This window comes from Heptranchias perlo, chromosome 10 (assembly GCF_035084215.1).
Source record: "Heptranchias perlo isolate sHepPer1 chromosome 10, sHepPer1.hap1, whole genome shotgun sequence".
In the NCBI taxonomy this organism is placed as follows: domain Eukaryota; kingdom Metazoa; phylum Chordata; class Chondrichthyes; order Hexanchiformes; family Hexanchidae; genus Heptranchias; species Heptranchias perlo.
In genome coordinates this window covers 84588050-84609628 of record NC_090334.1, presented here as the reverse complement: position 1 = coordinate 84609628, position 21579 = coordinate 84588050, and the positions used below count along the sequence as shown (strand labels likewise).

At 43.5% G+C, this 21579-nt stretch overlaps 1 protein-coding gene across 3 annotated transcripts in view; it reads left to right on the top strand.

Annotated features, from left to right (window-relative positions):
- The window catches only part of LOC137326742 (autophagy-related protein 2 homolog B-like), a 128215-nt gene that overhangs the window by 2521 nt on the left and 104115 nt on the right, over nucleotides 1-21579 (top strand). For all 3 annotated transcript variants that reach the window (XM_067992114.1, XM_067992115.1, XM_067992113.1), the window contains exons 2-6: nucleotides 3761-3923; nucleotides 7660-7812; nucleotides 9099-9201; nucleotides 13374-13533; nucleotides 18150-18329. In XM_067992114.1, the coding sequence (XP_067848215.1) occupies nucleotides 3761-3923; nucleotides 7660-7812; nucleotides 9099-9201; nucleotides 13374-13533; nucleotides 18150-18329 (759 nt within the window). The remainder of the gene's footprint in view (nucleotides 1-3760; nucleotides 3924-7659; nucleotides 7813-9098; nucleotides 9202-13373; nucleotides 13534-18149; nucleotides 18330-21579) is intronic.

Here is a 21579-nt window from a genome sequence, read left to right as displayed (position 1 = left end):
ACGTCTGCCCTATCAAATCCTTTTATAATCTTTAAGACCTCTATCAGGTCACCCCTCAGCCTTCTCTTTTCTAGAGAAAAGAGCCCCAGCCTGTTCAGTCTTTCCTGATAAATGTATGCCCTCAGTTCTGGTATCATCTTCTGCTTATCCACAAATCTGTGGGCCAGTCCAGTCCTGCACACACTTCCTCCCCCCACTCCTCTGGTTCCCTGTGACCCAGTGAATTGATTTTCAGATCCTTGTTCTAGTTTCCTTATCCTTTTGCCACCTTACCTCAGCCAATCTGGGGAAGCTTCGCCAGTCAAACATACCAGCCTGCCTACCATCCTCAGTCTCTAGTTTGTTACTTGTTTTCCACCCCATCTGAGGTGGATTTTTCAGCTCTTCTCCCGCTGCCTTCTAGAATTCTCTTCTAAAAATACTTTGCTTTTCTACTTTCTCCCCTTTGTTTTTGAAAGTCTTTCTCTTCTCCCCCATCTCAGCTTCCTTCCTTCCTTAACTAACAGGAAGGATCAGAACCAAACCTGAAAGATCAGGAACAGGAGCCCAGGCTGATTTTCCTCTACCTAAGCTATAAATATAAGATAGCCAGTACTAAATCCAATAGGGAATTCAGGAGAAACTTCTTCACCCAGAGAGTGGTGAGAATGTGGAACTCGCTACCACGAGAAGTAGTTGAGGCGAATAGTATAGATGCATTTAAGGGGAAGCTAGATAAACATATGAGGGTGAAAGGAATAAAAGGATATGCTGATAGGTTTCGATGAAGAGGGGTGGGAGGAGGCTCGTGTGGGGCATAAACGCTGGCACAGATCAGTTGGGCTAAATGGCCTGTTTCTCAATGTAATTCTGTGTGACCCGGGGGTATTGAGGTCTGTTATAATGCCCTCACCTGCCCTGTTGTAAGAATGTAGAAAATGAGAAAAGATCATTCATCCCATCTAGAATCATAGAAGTTTACAACATGGAAACAGGCCCTTCGGCCCAACATGTCCATGTCGCCCAGTTTATACCACTAAGCTAGTCCCAATTGCCTGCACTTGGCCCATATCCCTCTATACCCATCTTACCCATGTAACTGTCCAAATGCTTTTAAAAGACAAAATTGTACCCGCCTCTACTACTGCCTCTGGCAGCTCGTTCCAGACACTCACCACCCTTTGAGTGAAAAAATTGCCCCTCTGGACCCTTTTGTATCTCTCCTCTCTCACCTTAAATCTATGTCCCCTCGTTATAGACTCCCCTACCTTTGGGAAAAGATTTTGACTATCTACCTTATCTATGCCCCTCATTATTTTATAGACTTCTATAAGATCACTCCTTAACCTCCTACTCTCCAGGGAAAAAAGTCCCAGTCCATCTAACCTCTCCCTATATGTCAAACCATCAAGTCCCGGTAGCATCCTAGTAAATCTTTTCTGCACTCTTTCTAGTTTAATAATATCCTTTCTATAATAGGGTGACCAGAACTGTACACAGTATTCCAAGTGTGGCCTTACTAATGTCTTGTACAACTTCAACAAGACATCCCAACTCCTGTATTCAATGTTCTGACCAATGAAACCAAGCATGCCGAATGCCTTCTTCACCACCCTATCTACCTGTGACTCCACTTTCAAGGAGCTATGAACCTGTACTCCTAGATCTCTTTGTTCTATAACTCTCCCCAACGCCCTACCATTAACGGAGTAGGTCCTGGCCCGATTCGATCTACCAAAATGCATCACCTCACATTTATCTAAATTAAACTCCATCTGCCATTCATCGGCCCACTGGCCCAATTTATCAAGATCCCGTTGCGATCCTAGATAACCTTCTTCACTGTCCACAATGCCACCAATCTTGGTGTCATCTGCAAACTTACTAACCATTCCTCCTAAATTCTCATCCAAATCATTAATATAAATAACAAATAACAGCGGACTCAGCACCGATCCCTGAGGCACACCGCTGGTCACAGGCCTCCAGTCTGAAAAACAACCCTCTACAACCACCCTCTGTCTTCTGTCGTCAATCCAATTTTGTATCCAATTGGCTACCTCACCTTGGATCCCGTGAGATTTAACCTTATGTAACAACCTACCATGCGGTACCTTGTCAAAGGCTTTGCTGAAGTCCATGTAGACCACGTCTACTGCACAGCCCTCATCTATCTTCTTGGTTACCCCTTCAAAAAACTCAATCAAATCCGTGAGACATGATTTTCCTCTCACAAAACCATGCTGACTGTGTGGTCTGTAGTTCCCAGGCTTTTCCCTGCTGCCCTTCTTACACAAAGGCACAACATTTGCTACCCTCCAATCTTCAGGCACCTCACCTGTAGCTGTCGATGATTCAAATATCTCTGCTAGGGGACCCGCAATTTCCTCCCTAACCTCCCATAACGTCCTGGGATACATTTCATCAGGTCCCGGAGATTTATCTACCTTGATGCGCGTTAAGACTTCCAGCACCTCCCTCTCTGTAATATGTACACTCCTCAAGACATCACTATTTATCTCCCCAAGTTCCCTAACATCCATGCCTTTCTCAACCGTAAATACCGATGTGAAATATTCATTCAGGATCTCACCCACCTCTTGTGGTTCCGCACATAGATGACCTTGTTGATCCTTAAGAGGCCCTACTCTCTCCCTAGTTACTCTTTTGCCCTTTATGTATTTGTAGAAGCTCTTTGGATTCTCCTTTGCCTTATCTGCCAAAGCAATCTCATGTCCCCTTTTTGCCCTCCTGATTTCTCTCTTAACTCTACTCCGGCAATCTCTATACTCTTCAAGGGATCCACTTGATCCCAGCTGTCTATGCATGTCATATGCCTCCTTCTTCTTTTTGACTAGGGCCTCAATCTCCCGAGTCATCCAAGGTTCCCTACTTCTACCAGCCTTGCCCTTCTCTTTATAAGGAATGTGCTTGCCCTGAACCCTGGTTAACACACTTTTGAAAGCCTCCCATTTACCAGACGTCCCTTTGCCTGCCAACAGACTCTCCCAATCAACTTCTGAAAGTTCCTGTCTAATACCTATCTAGCTACCTCCGTAGAGCTTGTTCTCTTTCACTTTACCAATTTAATCTACACTAAACCCTTATTCTTTTATTCTGTGCTGAGTCGCAAACCTGCCAATTCTTTTTGGGTGCTTAGTCGACTTAAACTGTCTCATCAAACACTTCCTTTACGCCTGGTCTCTATCTCTTCCCTCCCATCCAATTACCAACCCATGACACAAAGTTACCTCCAATTCCACGCGCCTTTATTTTTGATAATCCCTTGTCTACGTATCTCTAACGCGGGTTGACTACATTGCATTCACTTGCCGATCCCACGGCTACAGTTCACTCCACTGAGGAATTTGAGGCCCACAGCTTGTAATTGAGGAGTACCACATTTTGACTTTGTACCTTTTTTTCACTTGGGGAATGTATTTGTCTATTTCTATGACCTTGCCATCAGGATTATTTTTTTTTGGACTGACTTATTTGGAATAACTAAAGGGTTACACTGGGATGATCACATAATGTTAGGTGTAGCCCCACTGTAGTTAATGTATCATGTAACTTTAGGCTCACACCGCCACCGTCACAGTTTTAAATGAGAGGAAGTTCTGATTCCATCACAGTGGTGTCATGGAAGTGACTATTTACAATGTCATTTTCATAGAGCGGTAAAGAAGTGAATAAAAGATTTGCCAAACATTTCCAAGGGAACTCTTCGACTGTACTATAGAGAACGGTGTTAGAACTAATATCTTGTTTATGCTCCTAGTCCCTGAATGAAATCCTGGATTCACTTGACGCACCGTTGGAAATAATTGAAGGATTTATCCAGAACATTTCTGTTTCCATCCCTTGGTCTTCGCTCCTGCAAGAGAACTGTGCGGTGGAGGTGCAGGGACTAGAGATGGTCTTCAGACCCAGGCCTCGAATAGGTGAGTGCTTGCCATTTCTACAACAATGGGACATCACCACCAACATAGGAAAGGAGGAAGCCCTTCTGCCCCTCTAGCCTTTTCTGCCATTCAGTTAGATCATGGCTGATCTGCATCTTAACTCCATTTAGCCGCCTTGGTTCCATAACCCTTAATGCCCTTACCTTATAAAAAGCTATCAACCTCAGTTTTGAAATTTTCAGTTGACACCCAGCCTCAACAGCCATCGTTAAATTCAGCTTTGAACTATAGAGTACTTTGTGATATAGCTAAAGGGTTAACCATAGAATCATAGAATGGTTACAGCACAGAAGGAGGCCGTTCGGCTCATCGAGCTAGTGCCTGCTGTTTGTAAGAGCAGTGCAGTTAGTCCCATTCCCTCGCTTTTGCCCCATAGCCCTGCATGGCTCTCCTCAGGATTCACAGCTCCAGTGACGTAGTGGGATGACGTCCTGAAACTGTAGAGATTTTATTTTATTTCTGCCAGTTTTGTCCCCTGCTCTCGTGACCTTGCCGGGTCTGGTTCCACGTGGGCTGACAGCCCTCTTCTATTTGGTCGTTCTTCATTTATGAGCCTAGACATTAGAAAAGGGAACGCTGACAGGCTGTTCGGCTACACGATTGTGTCAGCTGATCCGATGTCCGCATACGGCTACTATCTGACCGAAGTCACTGGGGTGCTGGCTAAATTTATTCCCCTCCCTCGCCGGGAGTGCAAGACCCCAACTGCCGTCCTGGCTGAGATCAGCTAGAAAGAAGGAAAGAACTTGCGTTTATATAGTGCCTTTCAGTTACTCAGAACACCCCAAAGTGCTTCACAGCCAACAAAGTTGTAATGTAGGCAAACGCGGCAGCCAATTTGCGCACAGCAAGCTCCCACAAGCAGCAAAATGAGATAAATGACCAGATAACCTGATGTTGGTTAAGGGATAAATATTGGCCAGGACACCGGGAAAACTCCCCCGCTCTTCTTCGAATGGTGCCGTGGGATCCTTTACGTCCATCTGAGAGGGCAGACGGGGCCTCGGTTGGCACCTCCGACAGTGCAGCACCCCCTCAGTACTGCATCGGGAGTGTCAGCCTGGAGTGGGACTTGAACCCAGAACCTTTTGACTCAGTGGCGAGTGAAACCCACTGAGCCACGGCTCAGCCCAGACCAGACATCAGACCTCAGTTTGTGTGGCTCAGATGCAAATCATCATTGTCCAGTGAGCCATTCTGTTCAATGATGGTCTGACCCCTCAAAACATTCCTTCACATGATCAGAAACAGCCAGTGGGAGGTATAGATGGTGTGACAGAGTTGAGATTCCTGTGGTTTAGAGAATTGTACTGTGTACTTTTGAAGAACAGGGAATAAATTTAACTTAGGAGACCAGGTTATTGAAGCATCCTTTCACCCACCAGCAGAGCTAAAGGGAACCCACTGGCAAACACAAATGGGAAGGCGATTTAGAAATGTAATAATCACTGGGTAGCCATCGCTGGGGGCTGAAACAGCGGTAACCAGTTACCTGGCCTTTATTTTACTGTTAAGCAATTTTAAATTTTTTTTGTAAATATTGTACTCACCAAAAAAAGAATATTAGTGTTGGGGAATGTAACATGTCCTCATTTCAGCTCCAATGTAGCATTTCAGATCAGCCATAGATGTAAGGCGTTTCATGGGGCAGTGTGGAGGGAGCTTTACTCTGTATCTAACCCGTGCTGTACCTGCCCTGCAAGCGTTTGATGGGACAGTGTAGAGGGAGCTTTACTCTGTATCTAACTCATGCTGTACCTGACCCTGGGAGTGTTTGATGGGACAGTGTAGAGGGAGCTTTACTCTGTATCTAACCCATGCTGTACCTGCCCTGGGAGTGTTTGATGGGACAGTGTAGAGGGAGCTTTACTCTATATCTAACCCATGCTGTACCTGCATGGGAGATGATGTCCCAGGGTTTCAGAAGTTTGTAGTGGTTCAGTTAACTGCTATCTAAATCCATGGCAGTTATTTTTATTTACCTCTACCTCTGGAGTCCAGCAATGATCTATCCTCTGCCCCATCCTCTTGATCTACATACTAGGAGGGTACAGTAATGTAGTGAATTTATTACTGGAATAGTAATCCAGAGGTCTGGTCTAATAATCCAGAGAACTTGAGTTGAAATCTTACCATGCCAGTTTGCGAATTTAAATGCAGTTGGAAAAAAAAAATTTAGCCTCAATAAAAGTGAAGCTGTCAGATTGTCGTAAAAGCCCAAATGGTTCATTGAGGGAAGTCCTTACCCAGTCTGGCCGATATGTGACTCCAGCCCTCTGAAGTGACCTATCAAGCCACTCAGTTGTATCAAACCGCTACAAAGAGAAAGGCCCACCACCACCTTCTCAGGGCAATTAGGGATGTGCAATAAATTCCGGCTTTGCCAGTAATGCAACATCAGCGTCCTATTCGACCCTGAGTTGAGTTTCCGACCCCATATCCTCTCCATCAGAATGACTGCCTACTTCTACCTCCATTACATTGCCCGCCTTCTACCCTGCCTCAGTCTATCTGCCACTGAAACCCTCAATGATGTCTTAGTCATCTCACACTCGACTATTCCAGTGCTCCCCTGACTGGTCTCCCATCTTCCATCTCAGTAAACTTAAACTCATCCAAAATTCTGTTGCCGGTATCCTATCCCTCACCAGGTCCCTATCCTTGATGACCTACCTTGGTTCCCGATCCACCAATACCTCCAATTTAAAATTCTTATCCTTGTGATTAAATCCCCTCATACCCTCACTATTCCCTACCTCTGTAACCTCCTCCAGCCCTACAACCCCTCCACGAACTCTCCGTTCTTCTGACTCTGGCCTCTTCTGCATCCCCCACTCCATTTACCCCACCTCTGGTGGACGTGCCTTCAGCCATCTTGTCCTCATACTCTTGAATTCCCTCCATAAACCTCTCCACCTCCCTCTCCTCCTATAAGATCCTCTTCAAAACCTACCTCTGACCAAGCTTTTGGTCCTAATATCTTCTTCTTTAGCTCAGAATCCATTTTTGTCTGATTACGTCTCTGCGAAGCACCTTGGGATATTTTGTTCTGCATTAAAAGTGCTGTATAAATTAAAATTGTTATTTCCAGAACCGATAACTGCACAGCTGAACGACTGGTGGAACATCCATCTGAATGTTGAAAGAGTAGTCAGAGTTTCCTTATAAAGGACTGTCAGCCCTGAGTGATTTAAATGTGATCTGAGGTAAAAGTAAGATATAAAGTCAACTTGTTGTAAAATCAGAAAATGCTGGAAATGCACTACGGTCAGCATCTGGAAAGAGAAAAAATGGGTTGATGTTCAGGGTTGAAACTCTTCATCAGAGGAGGTGCTGATGGACTTTTTAAAATTCATTCTCGGAATGTGGATGTCACTGGCAAGGCCACCATTTATTGCCCATTGCTACTTGCCCTTGAGAAGGTATTGGTGGGCCGCCTTCTTGAACCGCTAATCTTTGTCGCGCTTTGATACAACTGAGTGACTTGCTAGGCCACTTTAGAGGGCAGTTAAGAGTCAACTACGTTGGTGTGAGGACTGGAGTCACAGATCTGCCAGACTGGGTAAGGACAGCAGGTTTCCTTCCCTAAAGGGCATTAGTGAATCAGCTGGGTTGCTGTATGTTTCCAGCATTCACAGTGTTGCAGTGACTTGCACTGTGCAGCAGATGCTGGTGTATTGTTTTAGTGACCTGACTTGCAGTTGTTTTGTGGCAGTGTCCGGGTCGGAGCCAATGTACTGGTCCAGTTTTATGACGGACAGTATGCAGCTGGCTAAAGAGTGTCTGAGCCAAAGATTGATAGATGATCAAGCTGAGGGGCCGCAGCCGTTCGAGGGGCTTGAGAAGTTCGCAGAAACCATCGAAACAGGTCAGTAAACGTATTTTTAAAAAAGTTCAACTTGGGAGCTCCTGCCTAAAGAAAGAACTTTTATTTGGATAGCCTGGCATGGTCCTGAACTGTACAGACCAGGAAGCTCCCAAGTTTGATCCCCAGTCTGCGCTGAGTTAACTGATGTTTGGCTGGTGTTGTGGGGGTAACAACAATGACCTCTGCACCCAGCTAGAATCATAGAAAGGTTACAGCGCGGAAGGAGGCCATTCGACCCATCGAGTCTGTGCCGGCTCTATGCAAGAGCAACCCAGCTAGTCCTACTCGCCCGCTTTTTCCCTGTAGCCCTGCAGATTTTTTCCTTTCAGGTATTTACTCAGTTCCCTTTTGAAGGCCATGATTGAATCTGCCTCCACCACCCCCTGGGGCAGTGCAAATAAAGATTTTACTCATGTCACCTTTGGTTCTTTTGCCAATCACCTTAAATCTATGTCCTCTGATTCTTGACTCTTCTGCCAATGGGAACAGTTTCCATCTACTCTGTCTAGACCCTTCATGATTTTAAATACCTCTATCAAATCTCCTCTCAACCATTTCTGTTCCAAGGAGAACAACCCCAGCTTCTCCAGTCTATCCGCGTAACTAAAGTCCCTCATCCCTGGAATCTTTCTCGTAAATCTCTTCTGCACCCTCTCTAAGACCTTCACATCTTTCCTAAAGTGCGGTGCCCAGAACTGGACACAGTATTCCAGTTGTGGCCGAACCAGTGTTTCATAAAGGTTCATCATGACTTCCATCTACACTAAACGTGTCTGTCCATTTCCACTCTCTTTCCTAATTTTCACCCTCCTAAAGACGCTGACCCTTGCAGGGATCCAGATCGTGGGTGATGGACCCCAGCACCAGTCTTCACCCATGAACCTGGGGAGGGGGCATCCCAACTGAGCCCAAACCCGAGCCTGAGTCCATCCGAGCCCGACCTCCACAAACACACAAACCTTCCAGGACAGGTTATTGTGATCAAGAGTTGGAACTATGTCTGATCAACTCTGTCTGATCATTTCACCCCCTCACCACCATTCTGCCTTTCTGTCATGTCCCAGCCCAGGAGCATTGAAGCCAGTGCTCCTACTGTCACCGGAACTGAGATCAGATAGTTTCAGCACAAACACAGAGAAACTCTGGGCTGCCTTTACCCATTGAGCCGTCAGGGGAGCTCCCAGGTGCTCTTTCTGTTGCAGTTGGAAGGGCTCGTCAGCCATTTGTTTCCAACAACTTGCCTCCTGAAGCTAATGCTCCATTCCTTCGTCTTTTTCTGTTTTCAGTTCTAAGAAGAGTCAAGCTTATATTTTTAGCTACTGTCCTCAGGATCGAGCACGTCCCTGAGAATTCGAAAACTGGGGTCGCGCTGGAGATTCGTATACAAAGGTAAATTGAGTACTTTCTTCCCCCCCTTGCAAGGCTGCGTTTATTGCCTATCTCCAGTTGCCGTATATTATCCTTATCATGCTTCGTAGCAATTATTTTTACAAATGAGTAGCTTGCTAGGCCACTTCAGACTGTCAGCCATGGCTCAGTTGGTCACACTTCCGCTTCTGACTTCATAGAATCATAGAAGTTTACAACATGGAAACAGGCCCTTCGGCCCAACATGTCCATGTCGCCCAGTTTATACCACTAAGCTAGTCCCAGTTGCCTGCACTTGGCCCATATCCCTCTATACCCATCTTACCCATGTAACTGTCCAAATGCTTTTAAAAGACAAAATTGTACCCGCCTCGACTACTGCCTCTGGCAGCTCGTTCCAGACACTCACCACCCTTTGAGTGAAAAAATTTCCCCTCTGGACCCTTTTGTATCTCTCCCCTCTCACCTTAAATCTATGTCCCCTCGTTATAGACTCCCCTACCTTTGGGAAAAGATTTTGACTATCTACCTTATCTATGCCCCTCATTATTTTATAGACTTCTATAAGATCACCCCTTAACCTCCTACTCTCCAGGGAAAAAAGTCTCAGTCTATCCAACCTCTCCCTATAAGTCAAACCATCAAGTCCCGGTAGCATCCTAGTAAATCTTTTCTGCACTCTTTCTAGTTTAATAATATCCTTTCTATAATAGGGTGACCAGAACTGTACACAGTATTCCAAGTGTGGCCTTACTAATGTCTTGTACAACTTCAACAAGACATCCCAACTCCTGTATTCAATGTTCTGACCAATGAAACCAAGCATGCCGAATGCCTTCTTCACCACCCTATCTACCTGTGACTCCACTTTCAAGGAGCTATGAACCTGTACTCCTAGATCTCTTTGTTCTATAACTCTCCCCAACGCCCTACCATTAACGGAGTAGGTCCTGGCCCGATTCGATCTACCAAAATGCATCACCTCACATTTATCTAAATTAAACTCCATCTGCCATTCATCGGCCCACTGGCCCAATTTATCAAGATCACGTTGCAATCCTAGATAACCTTCTTCACTGTCCACAATGCCACCAATCTTGGTGTCATCTGCAAACTTACTAACCATGCCTCCTAAATTCTCATCCAAATCATTAATATAAATAACAAATAACAGCGGACCCAGCACCGATCCCTGAGGCACACCGCTGGTCACAGGCCTCCAGTTTGAAAAACAACCCTCTACAACCACCCTCTGTCTTCTGTCGTCAATCCAATTTTGTATCCAATTGGCTACCTCACTTTGGATCCCGTGAGATTTAACCTTATGTAACAACCTACCATGCGGTACCTTGTCAAAGGCTTTGCTAAAGTCCATGTAGACCACGTCTACTGCACAGCCCTCATCTATCTTCTTGGTTACCCCTTCAAAAAACTCAATCAAATTCGTGAGACATGATTTTCCTCTCACAAAACCATGCTGACTGTTCCTAATCAGTCCCTGCCTCTCCAAATTCCTGTAGATCCTGTCTCTCGGAATACCCTCTAACAACTTACCCACTACAGATGTCAGGCTCACCGGTCTGTAGTTCCCAGGCTTTTCCCTGCCGCCCTTCTTAAACAAAGGCACAACATTTGCTACCCTCCAATCTTCAGGCACCTCACCTGTAGCTGTCGATGATTCAAATATCTCTGCTAGGGGACCCGCAATTTCCTCCCTAACCTCCCATAATGTCCTGGGATACATTTCATCAGGTCCCGGAGATTTATCTACCTTGACGCGCGTTAAGACTTCCAGCACCTCCCTCTCTGTAATATGTACACTCCTCAAGACATCACTATTTATTTCCCCAAGTTCCCTAACATCCATGCCTTTCTCAACCGTAAATACCGATGTGAAATATTCATTTAGGATCTCACCCATCTCTTGTGGTTCCGCACATAGATGACCTTGTTGATCCTTAAGAGGCCCTACTCTCTCCCTAGTTACTCTTTTGCCCTTTATGTATTTGTAGAAGCTCTTTGGATTCTCCTTTGCCTTATCTGCCAAAGCAATCTCATGTCCCCTTTTTGCCCTCCTGATTTCTCTCTTAACTCTACTCCGGCAATCTCTATACTCTTCAAGAGATCCACTTGATCCCAGCTGCCTATGCATGTCATATGCCTCCTTCTTCTTTTTGACTAGGGCCTCAATCCCCCGAGTCATCCAAAGTTCCCTACTTCTACCAGCCTTGCCCTTCACTTTATAAGGAATGTGCTTACCCTGAACCCTGGTTAACACACTTTTGAAAGCCTCCCATTTACCAGACGTCCCTTTGCCTGCCAACAGACTCTCCCAATCAACTTCTGAAAGTTCCTGTCTAATACCATCAAAATTGGCCTTTCCCCAATTTAGAATTTTAACTTTTGGGCCAGACCTATCATTCTCCATAGCTATCTTAAAACTAATGGAATTATGATCACTGGTCCCAAAGTGATCCCTCACTAACACTTCTGTCACCTGCCCTTCCTTATTTCCCAAGAGGAGGTCAAGTTTTGCCCCCTCTCTAGTCGGGCCATCCACATACTGAATGAGAAATTCCTCCTGAATACACTCAACAAATTTCTCTCCATCCAAGCCCCTAATGCTATGGCTGTCCCAGTCAATGTTGGGAAAGTTAAAGTCCCCTACTATTGCCACCCTATTTTTCTTGCAGCTGTCTGTAATCTCCTTACATATTTGCTCCTCAATTTCCCGTTGACTATTTGGGGGTCTGTAGTACAATCCTATCAAAGTGATCTCTCCCTTCCTATTTTTCAGTTCTACCCATATAGACTCCGTGGGCAAACCCTCGGATATATCCCCTCTCACCACTGCCGTGATGTTCTCCCTAATCAAGAACGCAACTCCCCCTCCCCTCTTACCTCCTGCTCTATCTTTCCTATAGCATCTGTACCCTGGAACATTGAGCTGCCAGTCCTGCCCCTCCCTTAGCCATGTTTCAGTAATAGCTATAACATCCCAGTCCCATGTACCCATCCATGCCCTGAGTTCATCTGCCTTGCCCATCAGACTTCTTGCATTGAAATAAATGCAGTTTAATCTAGACTTCCCTTGGTCTTTGCCCTGCTTTCTCAGACCATCTGTCCGGTCACGTTTTGTACACTCTCCCTTACTGCCTTTTGTTTCTGTCACCACTTTACTTCCCACTGACTTCCTGCATCGGTTCCCATCCCCCTGCCATATTAGTTTAAACCCTCCCCAACAGCACTGGCAAACACTCCCCCTAGGACATTGGTTCCAGTCCTGCCCAGATGCAGACCGTCCAATTTGTACTGGTCCCACCTCCCCCAGAACTGGTTCCAATGGCCCAGGAATTTGAATCCCTCCCTCTTGCACCATCTCTCAAGCCACGTATTCATCCTAGCTATCCTGTCATTCCTACTCTGACTAGCCCGTGGCACTGGTAACAATCCTGAGATTACTACCTTTGAGGTCCTACTTTTTAGTTTAACTCCTAACTCCCTAAATTCAGCTTGTAGGAGGTTGTAGTGGGTTCAAGTCCCACTCCAGAGACTTCAGCACATAATCTAGGCTGACACTCCCAGCGTAGCACTGAGGGAGTGCTGCACTGTAGGAGGTGCCGTCTTTCGGATGAAACGTTAAACCATTAAACCATCTGCCCTCTCAGGTGGACATAAACGATCCCACGGCACTATTGTAAAGAAGAGCAGGGGAGTTCTCCACAGTGTCCTGGCTAATATTTATCCCTCAACCAACATCACTAAAAACAGATTATCTGGTTATTTATCCTATTCCTGTTTGTGGGACCTTGCTGTGCACCATTTGGCTGCCGTGTCTTCTTCATTACAACTGTGACTACACTTCAAAAACTACTTCCGGCAGTCGGACTTAGCGAATCTGGCAAGTTTATACTGCGACTGCTGCTGGCTGCGAGAGACCTGCGTGTCAGGAACTAGTGCCATCATCTGCCTAAGGTCAGACGGAGTGGGGAGTATATGTATTGCGATTCATAAGGCATCACAACTGTACTGGACAGGCTGGATGGGCCAATATATCTTTTCCTGTCCTTTTTTCATAGGTTTGTATGGAGATCAGTGTGAAAAGAGCTTCAGCTGTGTTCTGAATGTGGTGCTATCTCTCTGTGTTATTTTTGAATGCCAGTGTAACTCCTCATTGCCTCTCCTTCTTGCAGAATTGAATACCGTGATGAATCTGCAAACGAGAGTCCAGACATTAACATTCATCATCCTACGGCTTTCGCCCACAAGAACCTGCAGCTGAGCGGGATCTCCTTATTCTGGCATGAGTTCCCTGAGAGTGCGAAAACGTCGCCCAGGACTTCACCAATGCAGGTGAGAGCATGATGGAGTGACGTTCAATCTAACATACCGACAACAGCAGCTTGCATTTATATAGTGCCTTTTCACAGAGCCGCTTCACAGAGGTGTAATCAAAGGATGGATACTGAACCAAAGAAGAAAATATTAAGAAGGGTGAACAAAAGCTGTGGGCAGGAGGGACCTGTACAAGATGGACGGATTGCACCTCAACAGGGCTGGGACCAATGTCCTCAGAGGGAGGTCAACTGGTGCAGTGGGGGAGGGTTTAAACTAATTTGGCAGGGGGAGGGGCAGCAGGATGAAGCATCAGAGAGGAGATACAAGGTGCACAGAGGACTGGGAGTAACAAACAGCATTAGAATAAAGAGTAGTTTGGAAATGGGAGAGATCAGACGGGGGAAATACGAGGCAGACTAAGGTGGGTTTGGAGTGTATGTGTGTAAATACACGGAGCGTGGTAAATAAGGTTGGTGAGCTGCAGGCACAAGTTGCCACATGGAATTACGATATAGTGGCAATAATGGAGACCTGGCTCAAACAAGGGGAGGAGTGGGCACTTCATATTCCTGACTACAATGTACAGCACTGGAAAGGGATGATGTAGTTGAGGGGTCAAAGACAGAACCTATTTGGTTAGAATTAAAGAACAATAGAGGAGCTATTACACTGCTGGGTGTATACCAAAGGCCATCAAATAGTGGGAAGGAGATAGAGGAGCAAATTTGCAGGCAAATTGCAGAAAGATGCAAGAACTTTAGAGCAGTGATAATGGGAGACTTTAATTATCCTAATATTGACTGGGAAAATAACAGTGTAAAGGGCAAAGAGGGGGAGGAATTCCTGAAATGTGTACAAGAGAACTTGATCAATATCTTTCCAGCCCAATGCGGAAGGAAGCATTGCTGCATCTAGTTGTGGGGAATGAAGTGGGGCAGGTGGAGCATGTTTCAGTGGTGAGCATTTGGGAAACAATTTATCACAATATCAATAGGTTTATAGTAGTTAGTGGAAAAGGATAAGGAAAAATCAAAATGAAAATACTCAACTGGAGGAGAGCTAATTTCAGTGAGTTGAAAAGAGATCTGGCCCAGGTGGATTGGCAGGTAAAACAGTAAATGAGCAATGGGAGGCCTTCAAAGAGGAGATGGTTCCGGTACAGACTAGATACATTCCCACGAGGGAAAAGGAAGGGCATCTAAAGCTAGAGCTCCCTGGATGACTAAAGATATAGATATTAAAATGAAACAGATAAAGGAGGCTTGTGATAAATGTCAGGTTCATAATTCAGTCGAGAACCAAGCTGAATACAAAAAAATACAGGGGAGAACTGAAAAAGGAAATAAGAGGGACAAAGAGAGTAGATTAGAGAGTAACATAAAAGGGAACCCAAAAGTCTTTTATAAACATATAAACAGTAAAAGGGTAGTCTAAGGAAGGGTGGGGCCAATTAGGGACAAAAAAGATCATCTTGTGGAGGCAGAGGGCATGGTTGAGGTACTAAATGAATACTTTGCATCTGTCTTCAATAAAGAAAAGGATGCAGCCAATGTCACAGTAAAGGAGTGAAACATTTGCCTGAGGAAGGAGAAAATCTCCGAAAGCTTGTGAATTTAAAATAAAATTGCTGGACTATAACTTGGTGTTGTAAAATTGTTTACAACAGTAAAGGAGGATATAGTAGGGAAATTGGATAGGATAAAAATAGATAAAGAGAAGGTACTAAAAAGGTTGGCAGCAAGTAGAACGGTCACCTGTTCCAGGTGGGATGCATCCCATGTTGCTGACGGAAGTAAGGGTGGAAATTGCAGAGGCTCTGGCTACAATCTTCTAATCCTCCTTAGATATGGGGGCGGTGCCAGAGGACTGAAGGATTGCAAATGTTACACCCTGTTCAAAAAAGGGGAGAGGGATAAACACAGGGGTCGGTGTTGGGACCACTGCTCTTTTTGGTATGCATTAATGACTCTGACTTGGATATACAGGGCATAATTTCAAAGTTTGCAGATGAGACAAAACTCGGAAGTGTAGTAAACAATGTGAGGATAATAACAGACTTCAGGAGTAAATAGACAGACTGATGAAATGGACAGACACATGGCAGGTAAAACTTAACACAGAAATGTGAAGCGATTCATTTTGGTAGGAAGAATGAGGAGAGGCAATATAAACTAAATGGTACAATTTTAAAAGGGGTGCAGGAACAGAGAGACCTGGGGGTGTAAGTACACAAGTCTTTGAAGGTGGCAGGACAAGTTGGCAAAAAGGATCCTGGGCTTTATAAATAGAGCCATAGAGTACAAAAGCAAGGAAGTAATGCTATACTTTTATAAAATACTGGTTCGGCCTCCGCTGGAGTATTGTGTCCAATTCTGAGCACTACACTTTAGGAAGGATGTGAAGTCCTTGGAGAGGGTGCAGAGGAGATTTACTAGAATGGTGCCAGGGATGAAAGACTTCAGTTACATGGAGAGACTGGAGAAGCTGTGGTTGTTCTCCTTAGAGCAGAGACGGTTAAGGGGAGATTTGATAGAGGTGTTCAAAATCATGGTTTTGATGGAGTAAATAAGGAGTAACTGTTTCCAGTGGCAGAAGGGTCGGTAACCAGAGGACACAGATTTAAGGTAATTGGCAAAAGAACTATAGGCGACATGAGGAAAAAAAATTTCACACAGCGAGTTATTATGATAAGAACTTAAGAAATAGGAGCAGGAGTTAGCCATTCGGCTCCTCGAGCCTGCTGCGCCATTCAACAAGATCATGGCTGTTCTTTGACCTCAACTCCACTTTTCCGCCCGATCCCCATTTCTCTTGATTCCCTTAGAGCCCAAAAACCTATTGATCTCAGTCTTAAATACGCTCAACGACTGAGCCTCCATAGCCCTCTAGGTTAGAGAATTCTAGAATGCACTGCCTGAAAGGATGGTTAAACTCAGGCCCCATCTGCCCTCTCAGATGAATGTAAAAGTACCCACGGCACTAATCGAAGAAGAGCAGGGGAGTTCACCCAGGTGCCCTGGCCAATATTTATCCCTCAACCAATATCACTATAACAGATTATCTGGTTATTATTATATTGCTGTTGTGGGACCTTGCTGTGTGCAAATTAGCTGCCGCATAGAATCATAGAATGGTTACAGCACACAAGGAGGCCATTCGGCCCATCGAGCCTGTGCTGGCTCTTTGTAAGAGCAATCCAGTTAGTCCCTTTCCCCCACTCTTTCCCTGTAGTCCTGCAATTTTTTCCCTTCAAGTATTTATCCAATTCCTTTTTGAAAGCCACGGTTGAATCTGCTTCCACCGCCCTTTCAGGCAGCACATTCCAGATCATAATTACTCACTGCATAACAATGTTTTTCCTCTTGTTGCCTTTTGTTCTTTTGCCAATCACCTTAAATCTGTGTCCTCTGGTTCTTGACCCTTCTGCCAATGGGAACAGTTTCTCTTCATTTACTTTATCTAAACTCTTCATGATTTTGAACACGTCTATCAAATCTCCTCTCAACCTTCTCTGCTCTAAGGAAAACAACCCCAACTTCTCCAGTCCATCCACATAACTGAAGTCCCTCTTCCTTGGAACCATTCCAGTAAATCTTTTCTTCACCCTCTCTAAGGCCTTCCCATCCTTCCTAAACTGCGGTGCCCAGAATTGAACACAATACTCTAGCTGTGGCCGAACCAGTGTTTTATAAAAGTTCAACATAACTTCCTTGCTTTTGTACTCTAGGCCTCTATTTATAAAGCCCAGGATCTCGTATGCTTTTTTAACCGCTTTGTCAACCTGACCTGTCACCTTCAAAGATTTGTGCACATATACCCCCAGGTCTCTCTGTTCCTGCACCATCTTTAGAATTGTACCATTTAGTTTATATTGCCTCTCCTCATTCTTCCTGCCAAAATGTATCACTGCGCACTTCTCTGCATTAAATTTCATCTGCCACATGTCTGCCCATTCCACCAGCCTGTCTATGTCCTCTTGAAGTCTATTACTATCCTCCTCACTGTTTACTACACTGCCAAGCTTTGTGTTATCTGCAAATTTTGAACTTGTGCCCTGTATACCCAAGTCCAAGTCATTAATATATATCAAAAAAAGCAGTGGTCCTAGTACCGACCCCTGGGGAACACCACTGTATACCTTCCTCCAGTCCGAAAAACAACCATTCACTACTATTCTCTGTTTCCTGTCACTTAACCAATTTTGTATCTTTGGTGCCACTGCCACTTTTATTCCATGGGCGTCAATTTTGCTGACATTTTGCCACGTTTCCTACATTACAACAGTGACTACACTTCAAAAGTAATTCATTGGCTGTAATATGCTTTAGGATGTCCTGAAGTCGTGAATGGTGCTGTATTTTTTGTAAGTTTTTTTTTCTTCAAATAGTGCCTTGGGATCTTTAATGTTCACCAAAATAAATAGAAAGGACCTCAGTTTAACAGCTCATCGGAGGGACGGCTTCTTTGACAATGCAGCAAACTCTCGGTGTCAGCTTGGGTTGTGGAACAGGTTCCAAGCCCACAACCTTCTAACTCCGAGGCGAGAGTGTTACTAACTGTGCCCGGCTAAGGCTGAATAATATTTTTTTATGTGAAATCATTCAGCTGCATTGTATCATTTTACTTCACAGGAAATGGAACCAAAGCTCTCTCCAAGCTGGAACCCAAAAATAGTTTCGGAACCCCACCCCCAATTCACGAGGAAACCTTCTGATGCCGTGCACTTCGATCCGGTCCAGATTGGGAGCTGTGAAGGGAAAATGGAACTGGAACTCACCCTAAAACAGAATGAAGCACTTCCAGTCGCTAAGGTCAGGAGCTGTGGCCAAGTGTCCTGTGCTTTCTTTTCGATAAACTGGCTGCAAATGAATTGAATGCTTTGTTGAAAAGTGCTCCCACTGAGAGCACAAGGTTTCCACAAGTACCAGAACTGGCATGGCATATATACAATAACTATTACAGGATGTTCTTACTTATTAATTTATAAGTTATTCCACAAGTTAATTGGGTTCAAAGGCATTTATTGACTTTCATAGGAATTAAGCATAAAATGATTACTATTATTACCAATATACAACAATAACTATTACACATATACAACAATAACTATTATTACCAATAATCAGACATATACAATGATTACTATTATTACCAATAATCAGACATATACAATGTTTACTATTATTACCAATAATCAGACATATATAATAACTATTATTACCAATAATCAGACATGTATAATGATAACTATTATTACCAATAATCAGACATGTATAATGATAACTATTATTACCAATAATCAGACATATACAATGATTACTATTATTACCAATAATCAGACATGTATAATGATAACTATTATTACCAATAATCAGACATATACAATGATTACTATTATTACCAATAATCAGACATATACAATGATTACTATTATTACCAATAATCACACGTATATAATGATTACTATTATTACCAATAATCAGACATATATAATAACTATTATTACCAATAATCAGACATGTATAATGATAACTATTATTACCAATAATCAGACATGTATAATGATAACTATTATTACCAATAATCAGACATATACAATGATTACTATTATTACCAATAATCAGACATGTATAATGATAACTATTATTACCAATAATCAGACATATACAATGATTACTATTATTACCAATAATCAGACATATACAATGATTACTATTATTACCAATAATCAGACATCTACAATGATTACTATTATTACCAATAATCAGACATATACAATGATTATTATTACCAATAATCAGACATATACAATGATTACTATTATTACCAATAATCACACGTATATAATGATTACTATTATTACCAATAATCAGACGTATACAGTGATAACTATTATTACCAATAATCACATGTATACAATGATTACTATTATTACCAATAATCAGACATATATAATGATAACTATCATTACCAATAATCAGACATATACAATGATTACTATTATTACCAATAATCACACATATACAATGATTACTATTATTACCAATAATCACACATATACAATGATTACTATTATTACCAATAATCATACATCTACAATGATTACTATTATTACCAATAATCATACATCTACAATGATTATTATTTCCAATAATCACACATATACAATGATTACTATTACCAATAATCGTACATGTACAATGATTACTATTATTACCAATAATCACACATATACAATGATTACTATTACCAATAATCAGACATATACAATGATTACTATTATTACCAATAATCACACATATACAATGATTACTATTGTTACCAATAATCAAACATACACAATGACAACTATTACCACTAATAATTACACATATACTTAGGATCACACATATGGTACAATGCACCGGAGAATTCACAGGTTTCGAGCTCGAGGGTATCGGCTGGCCGAGCCTTATCGAATTCTGAAGTATCTATTCTAACACCTCCCTGTTTAAACATTTCTTTCAGGCTATGTGAGAATCCGCATGTTTCAAAGTATTACCTCATCCAATTAGCTGGACTTCAGTTTTAACAGGAATAACTTGACTCACACTACCTGATTTTCCAGATCTATGGCAGGTGCCTTTTCAAGGCTTAGAGCTAACAAAGTTTGTTGCCTTGCTGAATCTCTTATCAGCAAAGACTGTCCTTGCTTGTGTCTCTGCAGTAACTTGTTATCAGCTAAAGCTCTCTGACTGGAATTCCTTTTAATTTAAACGGTTCTTCTAACAGAAACTTACTTAACAGGCAAAAGCTAAAAGTTAACAATTAGCCATTTCCTTACAGTAACCCCGGATATAACACAGTACATACACCATCGGACAGAGTAATCCTTCAGTTCCAACACTGTAATGTAAGACCTTAATGCAAAATGCTGAGGCAAAATGACCCATCAGTGGGGCAAGTGGTCTGTTACCACTCAGACCCCCTCAGAAACCAGCATTTTCACCAACTCTGGGGCCTTTAATGCAAAATTGCAGCACTGGGGCAGTAAATCACGCTACGTATGGTAAATCATAGAATTATAGAAAATATACGGCACAGAAGGAGGCCATTCTGCCCATCGTGTCCTCGCTGGCTGAGAAACGAGCCTCCCAGCCTAATCCCACTTTCCGGCATTTGGTCCGTAGTCCTGCAGGTCCCGGCTCTTCAGGTGCACATCGAGGTATTTTTTTAAATGAGTTGAGGGTTTCTGCCTCTACCACCCTCTCAGGCAATGAGTTCCAGACCCCCAGCACCCTCTGGGTGAAAACAGTTTTCCTCATTTCCGCTCTAATCCTTCTACCAATTACTTTAAATCTATGCCCCCTGGTTATTGACCCCTCTGCTAAGGGAAATAGGTCCTTCCTATCCACTCTATCTAGGCCCCTCATAATTTTGTACACCTCAATCAAATCACCCCTCGATGTGGAGATGCCGGTGATGGACTGGGGTGGACAAATGTAAGGAATCTTACAACACCAGGTTATAGTCCAACAGTTTTATTTGAAAATCACAAGCTTTCGGAGTTTACCTCCTTCGTCAGGTGAGTGAGTGAAGCATAGCATATATTAGGCTGGGAGGCGATCACAGCAATCAAAGGTGTCATTGGTGTTTAGACATGTTAGCCACGGAAAACATTACATCCCAGTATACTGAATACACAGTGGGTCAGATTACACAGACCGATAGAGAAAGAGACCCGAAAGGCAGAGAGAGAGAGAATGTCCAGCTGTATTAAAAACAGATAACTTTTTTTGCTGGTGGGGTTACGTGTAGCGTGACATGAACCTAAGATCCCGGTTGAGGCCGTCCTCATGGGTGCGGAACTTGGCTATCAATTTCTGCTCGACGATTTTGCGTTGTTGTGTGTCTCGAACTCCAAGGCGGCCTTCGAGACACACGACAACGCAAAATCGTCGAGCAGAAATTGATAGCCAAGTTCCGCACCCATGAGGACAGCCTCAACCGGGATCTTAGGTTCATGTCACGCTACACGTAACCCCACCAGCGGAAAAAAAAGTTATCTGTTTTTAATACAAC